Source organism: Bos mutus, chromosome 18 (assembly GCF_027580195.1).
Source record: "Bos mutus isolate GX-2022 chromosome 18, NWIPB_WYAK_1.1, whole genome shotgun sequence".
NCBI lineage: Eukaryota > Metazoa > Chordata > Mammalia > Artiodactyla > Bovidae > Bos > Bos mutus.
Window position 1 is genome coordinate 9,375,128 of NC_091634.1, and position 9,621 is coordinate 9,384,748.

General features: G+C 48.7%; 1 protein-coding gene and 1 pseudogene across 1 annotated transcript; one reads left to right on the forward strand and one right to left on the reverse strand.

Annotated features, from left to right (window-relative positions):
* LOC138991670 (phosphatidylethanolamine-binding protein 1 pseudogene) lies at positions 1-866 on the reverse strand (annotated as a pseudogene).
* Positions 867-7,230: 6,364 nt separating this feature from the next.
* PGLYRP1 (peptidoglycan recognition protein 1) lies at positions 7,231-9,418 on the forward strand. The gene is made up of 3 exons (XM_005893902.3): positions 7,231-7,626; positions 8,352-8,473; positions 9,159-9,418. Exons 1-3 carry the CDS (start codon positions 7,358-7,360, stop codon positions 9,338-9,340), a joined length of 573 nt encoding a protein of 190 aa, XP_005893964.2. The 5' UTR covers positions 7,231-7,357; the 3' UTR covers positions 9,341-9,418.
* Positions 9,419-9,621: the final 203 nt, after the last annotated feature.

Consider the following 9,621-nt stretch of genomic DNA (forward strand, 5'->3'; position numbering starts at 1 on the left):
TCTTTAAAGTCTGGGTTGTTGTTCGTCTATTAACATTTGGATAAACCGCATCACAGTACCAAAGAATCCCCACCAAAACGGAGTTCAAATTTGATCAAAACATAACCCCCCTAAAATTATACAATACAGGCAGAAGGAAAGAAAAGTCACCCTAAATCTAAATCTGACCACTCAGGGCTTAGGCAGAGAGATGGGGGAAAATCTACATGCATCACTACACTGAAACACTGTCTGGGAACTCTGGGACAGTGTCCATCTCCTCTACTTCCCAGACAGCTGCTCGTAGAGCTTGGGCACATAATCATCCCATTTGGCCTGGTAACACGTGCCGGCCACTGGGGCCCCAAGCTCGTACTTTTTGCGGAAAGAGGCCACCTTGAATTTGCCACGGTGGTCTCCAGATCGGTTGCTGAGAATGGGCTCATCACACTTCAGTGGTCCTTCCTGCTCATAAACCAGCCAGACGTAGCAGTGCAGGCCTGTGCCCTTGGGAGGCCCAGAGCCCACATAATCGGAGAGAACCGTGCCACTGCTGATGTTGTTGCCCTTCATGTTGACCACCAGGAAATGGTGCCATTCCCTGTATTTGGGGTCCTTCCCGCTGGGAGCATCCGGATCTGTCAAGACCAAGGTGTACAATTTACCTAGACCAAGGCCATCCCATGTAGTGCTGGTGGGCCAGTTTTTAACCTGGGTGGGTGTCAGCACTTTGCCCAGTTCGTCGACCTCCGCCCCGCCGTATTCGACCTGCAGCGGGTGCTGCGGCCGCTCATCCATTTCCTGCAGGCTCAGAGGCCCGGGCCACTTGCTGAGGTCCACCGGCATCGCGGAGCCGAGCGGGTCAGATAGCAGAGGAAGTGGCTTGTGGACTCCTGCTTTGTGTTTTAAACTTGTTCTTGCTAGAATTACCATTTAATTGGACTTCTATCATTGTTGCTATAACAAAAAAACAAGTATTTTTTATTAACTGCAAGAAAATCTCGAGGGGATTTCAGTTCAGTTCAGTCACTCAGTCGTGTCCGACTCTTTGCGACCCCATGAATCACAGCACGCCAGGCCTCCCTGTCCATCATCAACTCCCGGAGTTCACCCAAACTCACGTCCATCGAGTCGGTGATGCCATCCAGCCATCTCATCCTCTGTCATCCCCTTCTCCTTCTGCCCCCAATTCCTCCCAGCATCAGAATCTTTTCCAATGAGTCAACTCTTCGCATGAGGTGGCCAAAGTACTGGAGTTTCAGCTTCAGCATCAGTCCTTCCAAAGAAATCCCAGGACTGACTTCCTTCAGAATGGGCTGGTTGGATCTCCTTGCAGTCCAAGGGACTCTCAAGAGTCTTCTCCAACACCACAGTTCAAAAGCATCAATTCTTCGGCGCTCAGCTTTCTTCTCAGTCCAACTCTCACATCCATACAGGAGCACTGGAAAAACCATAGCCTTGACTAGACAGACCTTTGTTGGCAAAGTAATGTCTCTGCTTTTGAATATGCTATCTAGGTTGGTCATAACTTTCCTTCCAAGGAGTAAGCGTCTTTTCATTTCATGGCTGCAATCACTATCTGCAGTGATTTTGGAGCCCACAAAAATAAAGTCTGACACTGTTTCCACTGCTTCTCCATCTATTTCCCATGAAGTGATGGGACCAGATGCCGTGATCTTAGTTTTCTGAATGTTGAGCTTTAAGCCAACTTTTTCACTCTCCTCTTTCACTTTCATCAAGAGGCTTTTTAGTGCCTCTTCATTTTCTTCCATAAGGGTGGTGTCATCTGCATATCTGAGGTTATTGATATTTCTCCCGGCAATCTTGATTGCAGCTTGTACTTCTTCCAGCCCAGCATTTCTCATGATGTACTCTGCATAGAAGTTAAATAAGCAAGGTAACAATATACAGCCTTGACGAACTCCTTTTCCCATTTGGAACCAGTCTGTTGTTCCATGTCCAGTTCGAGGGGGTTTATACCGGCTGAATTAAGTATTTTAAAAATTAAACAACAGCTGATGAATTAAATATTTTAAAAATTCAGCTTCCTAAAACATAGCGAATAAATCTAATTTCAGCCTATCAAAAAAGTACTCAAGTAATATTTTATATAAAATAGGTAACCAACAAAGCCCTACTGTGTTGTACAGGGAACTATACTCAATATTTTGTAATAATTTATAAGGGAAAAGAATCTGAAAAAGAATATCAACACATATATATGTAAATATGTGTGTGACTGAATCACTTTGCTGCACACCTGAAACTAATACAATATTGTAAATCACCTATACTTCAATTGAAAACTTACATGCGACTTCCCTGGTTATCCAGCGGCTAAGACTCTGAGTTCCCAATGCATGGGGTAGGGGTTTGATCCCTGGCCAGGGAACTAGATCCCACATACTGCAGCTAAGAGTTCACACCTGATGCAGCCAGATATTTAAATAAATAAATATTTTTAAATTACATTAAAAACATTTAAAAGACTCAAGTAATACAGTCCCAACTGTTATGGGCAATATAACAATTACCCGTTGTTATAAATTGCTCTAAATGTTCGCAGGGGCATGTCTCATTTTTAGGCTGACAAGACACAGAATAAATAAAATTCTAACAAGGGAAGTCTTCATCCCACCTAGCTAATGACTGCACCCTAAGTTTCGTTAAGGAATATGTGTAAATATTTCTGTCTTTTTTACAAAAGGTTAGTTGAGTGTTTTGTAATCCGAAAGTTAAATTACAAGGTTGCTGAATTTCTTCAAATTCCTCTTTGTACAGAGTCCCCTGGGGGCAAGGTAGTCAAAGTTTCTTCATAGACAGCAAAAGGGCAGGGTGGCTGGGCAACTCCGGAAGAAGGTCTTGGCCATGATCGTGGTGAGGCTGGGGTGGAAGCAGCCCATTCTGTAGGCCATGGTGAGGAGCATGGGTCTCATCCTGAGTCATGAGGAGCCATGGAAAAAATAAGTCTGGGTTTTTGATTTGAGCCTGGGCCTCACAGGGGCCAGGGTGCATGATGCAAGGTCATTGAGAAGGTAGGAGCAAAATCCAGGTGCGAGAAGATGGTAACTGAATCGGAGTGGAGAGAGCAGAAATAGACAGGAGTATCCTGATTTATCAGATATTTAGGAGACGGACTTCCCTGGTGGTCCAGTTGTTAAGAATCTACCTTGCCAACGCACGGGACACAGATTTGATCCCTGGTCCTGGAAGATCCCATATGCCGTGGAGCAACTAAGCCCGTGTGCCACAACTACTGAGCCGCACACTCTAGAGCTCGTGCTCTGCAACAAGAGAAGCCCCTGCTCACAGCAACCAGCAGAAGTCCATGCTGAGCAATGAAGACCCAGTGCAACCAAAAAAAAAAAGTGGGGGGGTAGTATTTAGGAGATAGCAGCATCATGACTTGGGGATGGACTAAACAGGCATCCAGTCATTCAGTAACTATCTATCGAGCATCTGCTTGGTGCTGGGCATCATTTTGGGTGCTGTTTTGGGGAGAGGGTAGGAGATGGTCAAGGATGGTGCTCAGATTTATGGCTTTTGTAACTGGAAGATGATCATATCATTCGCTCAGACAGGGACTCCCAGAAGAGGGCCAGTTCTGGAGGAGGAAATCCTCCATTTTGGAAATCCTGTGTTTGAGGTGCCTCTGGAGCACCCCAGTGGAGATGTCAAGTAGGCAGGTGGATACGCAGATCCAGGATTCAGCTGAGAGCTCAGACATAAAAATAGGAAAATTGTCTGCCTTTTGGTGTGACTGAAGCTATTGTCTGGATATGGTCACCTGGCAGAAGAGTATACTGATCAGGAAGGGAAGAATGAGTCTGAAAGTGAGAACAAAAGACCAGCCAGAGAAGGAGAAGGAAAATCAAGAAAGTCTTAGGACACAAAAGCTAGAGGAAGTGCGCATTCTGAGGAGGAGGAAGCGTTCAGCTCTGTCCAATGCTGTCCAGTTGCTCAAGGTTATTCAGTGGCAGAGCTGAAATGTAAAGCTAGGCTCACACCATACGCAATTATAAATTTTAGCCCAGGTAAAGGTCTAAAAGTCACACACACAGTAACGTCTTTTTAATAGAAAATGTTTTATAATCTTATTTGTGGAAAGATCTTCTTAAGGTAAGACAGAAAACAAACTATTTTTTAAAAATTTTAATAGACTGGAGGAAAAGATTTGCAGTACATAGGGTTAAATCCTCATATGCAAAAACCCAACAGGCAAATGATTAAAGAAATAAGCAAACAGTTCCCAGAAGATGGACACAAACATCCATTAATATGTAAAAAGATATGTAAAATATGTCTAAGGTTGAGGAAATGCAAGTAAGACAATAATGAGATACCATTCCTTGGACTGATCACATGGCTGGAGAAACGAAACACTAAAACTTCTTTAGGAATGCCATTAAGCAATACCTAATAAAATCTAAAACGTAGCTTTTTCCTGACCAGGATATTTGTCCATGGTGTCCTCATGGTATGCAAAGTAACAGAGCTCTCCACTATTCACTCTATTAACTATCAATTCTATTAATTGTATTAAGTCTATAAAAAGTGCATTTGTACCCTTTTCTATATGTACCTGATTCTTTAATGCTCTATAAAGAACCGAGACACAAAATATACATACTCAACAACTCAGCAACCCTAGTAATGGGGTTGTTTTCTTTACTTTGCAACTTGATAAGAAAAGGCAATCCAATTTTTTTTTAATGGTCAATGGAAAATTAAAGACAACTGACCAAAGACACATCCGAAATGGGCAGCAAACAGAGAAATACAAAGTCCCTCAAGTGGTTATAAAATCACCAATTAATGTTCCAAAGAGATTCCACTTTATACCCATAAATTTAAGAAGTGATAACACCCACTTTTGGGGTGAGTGGGGGCTCCAATACATTAGTAGTAGAAATATGAACTGTTAACAGTCTTCTGGGAAAAACAATCTGGTAATATCTATTAAATACGTATACCCTTCGACCTAGCAAGTCTATATGTATGATTTATAAACACTCCACTGTGTAAGGCTGCTATGTCTGACAATAATATTTTGTGCAGCACTGGGGGTGGGGGGTGAAGAGGGACTGAAAAATCTTCAAAGAAGAAATTATATCCGACTTCCCTGGTGGTCCAGTTGTTTAAGAATCTGCCTACAAGTGCAGGGGACACGGGTTGGATCCCTGATCCAGGAAGATTTCACATGCTGAAGGGCAACCGAGCCCGAACACCACAACTACTGAGCCTGCGCTTTAGAGCCCGTGAGCTGCAACTACTCAGCCTGCCTGCCTACAGCCCGGGCTCTGCAACGAGAGAAGCCACTGCAGTGAGGAGCCCGTGCACTCGAGAGTGGGCCCTGCTCGCCAGAGAAAGTCTGAGCGCAGCAAGGAAGACCCAGCACGGCCAAAAATCAAATTTTAAAAAGAAATATTATGTAACTTTTATGAAAGACAGATTAGAACTATGTAGATGTTGCCCTGGAGAGATGCCAATGAAATATTAGGTGACAAAAGGCAAATCGATGCTATGGTTTTGATTTTACTTTTAAAAATGTGTCCATATATGTATGTTTGTAGGAAGCAGAATGTGGTTTGGAGCTTAATCTCTGGAGTCTGGAACTTGTGGCAACATCCAGGCATCACCATCTTCTCCCTGAATGTAATAACCCTTTTGTGCCTCAGCTTCCTTGATTATAGAAAAGGCAGGGTTAATAATATCTGCCTCACACACCTTGCCGGGAGCACGCACTGAGATCATTCATGAACATGCTTGAGGATGCCTGGTGAGCCATTTAGCGATATCATGGGGTATAAGCATGATCCACATAAGCTTGGAGGATACGGTGGAAGAAAATATACCACACTCTTCTCATTGGTGACCTCGGGTGGGTGGGGCTGGACAGAGGGGGACACAGCTGATTAAAATTTGTGTCAATTCAACTTGTTACAGCCAGCATACATTATTTTTAATTTTTTCCATTTATTTACTTTTGGTTGCACTGGGTCTTTTTGTGGCGAGCAGCCTTTCTCCAGTTACGACCAGCAAAGGCTACTCTCTAGTTTTGGTGCACAGGCTTCTCATTGCGATGGCTTCTCTTGTTGCAGAACCCGGGCTCCAGGCACATGGGCTTCAGTCGTTGCGGCCCATGGGCCCTAGAATATGGGCTCAGTAGTTGTACGTGGGCTTAGCTGCCCCTCGGCATGTGGAATCTGCCTGCACCAGGCATCAAACCCGTGTCTCCTGTATTGGCAGGTGATTTCTCAACCACAGGACCACCAGGGAAGTCCTTGAAAATTTTCTCATTAGAGCATGGTTGATCTACAATGTTAATGTAGCGTCTGCTATACAGCAAAGTGTAGCATATGTTATCTTGTAAAAAAAAAACCAAAACCCTACCAAAGTAGAAGGAAAAGCAAACCAGGCAGTCTTCCCTGAACTCAGCAAGTGCCTCTAGGAGGTAATGGGAAAGGAGACCTGCGCAAGGCAGAGTCCCCAGGGGAGTCTTCTGCCCCACCTGTGATCCCAAGCAGCTGAGTGGTGCTAGGTAATGGCTGTTCCTCTCTGGACCTCAGGATCCCTCCTGTGGAGCTTACCTCCAAGGGAAGATCTGAGGTCAAATCCCGGTGAAGCTTATGTGGCACTCTGAGTCAGACATCTTCTAAGCGATCATCCCATGAATTAGATACTTTATAGGATCAGGCCCATTTTGCAGGTGGGGAAAACTGAGTCACAGAAAGGTTAGAGTCACTTGCGCAAGTTCACACACTGGAATGTCACCAGATTTAAACACAGGCAGCCTGGCTCTGAATGGGGGTTCTGGACCACCAGGCTCTCCTATCTTCCATGTGTCAGCAAAGTGATCAGCCCGCTTCTGGCCTCAGTTTACTCAACTGTGAAATGGGCTTTCCATATCGGGCTTAGGCCCAGGAGAAGTGCTTTCAAAAATGGGCGCCTGTGTTTCTTCAGTTTCTTGCAGGAAGAAGGCAGAAGAGGCCTCAGGGCCTCCCGGTTTTCTCTCCTCCTGGTTTTAAGCTCCTGGTGAGTTGTCCAATGGCTCACCGAGGGCAGAGACAAAGCAGGGCAGAGATCCAGACACTGGGTCTTCCAGAAACCACGGTTTCGCCCAGGGGCCTGTGTGCCTCTCCCCACCCCCGACTCCCAGCTGGATGAGCGGGCTCCCCTCTCCCTACCCCGCCCAGACCTGACCATACCACATCCTGTTGGGGCCCCGCCAGAGTAGGAAGAGGAGTCCCTTCGGTTGTGAGGCAAGACCTTTCCCGCATGGCTCCCTCCACCCCACTGCCCCCACCGAGTCCCCGTAGATAAAGGCCCAGGGCCGCCGCGCGTCCTAGGCATCTCCGCGTGTCCTGTCCTGCCTGCCATGTCTCGCCGCTGCACACCGCTCGCCTGGGTCCTCCTCGCCCTCCTGGGCCTCGGGGCGGCTCAAAACTGCGGCCCCATCGTGTCCCGCGGACAGTGGGGGGCCCTGGCATCCAAGTGCAGCCAGAGGCTAAGACAGCCTGTGCGCTACGTGGTGGTGTCGCACACGGCGGGCAGCGTCTGCAACACTCCGGCCTCGTGCCAGAAGCAGGCCCAAAACGTGCAGCACTACCATATGCGGGAGCTGGGCTGGTGCGACGTGGGCTACAAGTGAGTGCACAGGGGAGGCCGGGGCTGGAGCCGGGGATATAGGCGAGAGGAGCGCGCGGGGCGACGGGAGACCGCAGGCACCAATTCTGGAGCCGCCTGCAGCGTCTGTTTCTCCCCCAGCGTCGCAGCTTAGGGCTGGGCGTGTGCAGGCAGTGCAGATGTGCAAGGGGGAGGGGAAGGGGCTGCAGTCCTGGCTCTGACCCCAGAGGAAGGGACAGCTTTTGCAGGTGCACAGGAACAAGCCCTGTGCACTGGATTCGCTTGGTAAAGTCTAGTGCCTGGTGAAGCCGGGGTTGGGGCTACAGTCCCAGCTCCATTTACCGCTGCTTGAGCCCTGGGGCAGGCAGTCCCCTCTCTCAGCTTCAGGGTCATCTCCCTCCTCTGCAAAGTCAACCGGGTCGTGGGCCACTCTATTGCTGAGCCAGCCAGTACTCCTTAGAACGATGCCTGGCTGTGTGACCTCGGGCAGGTGTTGCCACCTCTCTGAGTAGCTATCGGATGGGGGCAGTGGCAACTCATGGGGTTAGGGATGCGAAAAGGTGCACTAGAGCTGTGCTTGACAAATAGCAAGGGCGAGGGTCATTGTTTTTATTGTGGAAGATCAGGGGATAAGGAGGAGGGTTGTTGGGGAAATTGTGAGTGGCAGGGGCAGGGACAGGGGTGGGGTGAGCAGAGGAGGGAGGAGTCCTCCTTCAGGAAGCCCTCCATCATTTTCCCACCCACAGTTTCCTGATCGGAGAAGATGGGCTCGTGTATGAGGGCCGGGGCTGGAACACCTTAGGTGCTCACTCTGGGCCCACGTGGAACCCCATAGCCATCGGCATCTCCTTCATGGGCAACTACATGCGTAAGTGTCCAGCCGTCAGCGAGGGGGCTGACATGGGTTCTGGGGGATGGCACTTCGTGCTGCGTCCTGGCTGGGAGGCTCTGCCACCTACAACCTCTGTGACCTCAGGCGTGATTCTGTTTCTGAGCCTCGTTTCCTCTTTTGGATAAAGTCCATTTCCAACTACACGGTTTCAGATGAGTTCATCTCTATAAAAGTTCTTAGGTCAGTCCATGAACTGGAGGGTTAGGGTTAACCTGAGAAGTGCTTGGAGTGAATTGCCATTTCCTCCTCCAGGGGAATCTTCCCGACCCAGGGATCGAACCCGGGTCTCCTGCATTGCGGGTAGATTCTTTACCGTCTGAGCTACCAGGGAAGCCCCAGAAGTGCTTGATAAGTGGCAGCTACAGCTGTGGATCGGATGGGAAGGTCTGGGGGCAGAGGAGGGTGAATAAATGATCATCTTGAAGGCCGACACTTGTGGAGGGCTTGCTCTATACACAGTCACTCATCTTATCCCCCAGCCCTGTGGGCAGGTGCTGTCATTCTCCCCTTTCACAGACGAGAAAACTTAGGCACAGAGAGCAGTGGCAGGCCGGGTTCTGGGCCCAAGTGGGCCAGCTCGGAGTGCAAAATCACAGCATTGCCCACACTCCCTCGGCCCTTGGAGGAAGCCCCAGCCTAACTCCTGCCTCTCCTCCCCCAGATCGGGTGCCCCCGGCCTCTGCTCTCAGGGCAGCCCAGAGTCTGCTGGCTTGTGGCGCAGCTCGGGGATACCTGACTCCTAACTACGAGGTCAAAGGACACCGCGATGTGCAGCAGACGCTCTCTCCAGGGGACCAGCTCTATAAAATCATCCAGCAGTGGCCGCACTATCGCCGCGTGTGAGGGCCTGTCCGTCTTCTCACACCCCACCCATCCCATCAGAAACCCCACCGCCTTCCCCTGCCCCAATAAAGGCGAAGCTTAAACTGTATTCCTGTGTCCTGCCATATGCCTCTTCTCTCTTCCTCCCACAGACCTCAGCCACACACCCCGCCCCTACCCCTAACCTCCCAGCACTCTGACCTTGCTGGTGCTCAGAACCCAGAGGTCCCGACCCTGAACCGAGACCCCAGAGATCCCAGCTGGGAAGCAACATCACAGCTCAGAACCCGGAGGTCTCAGGT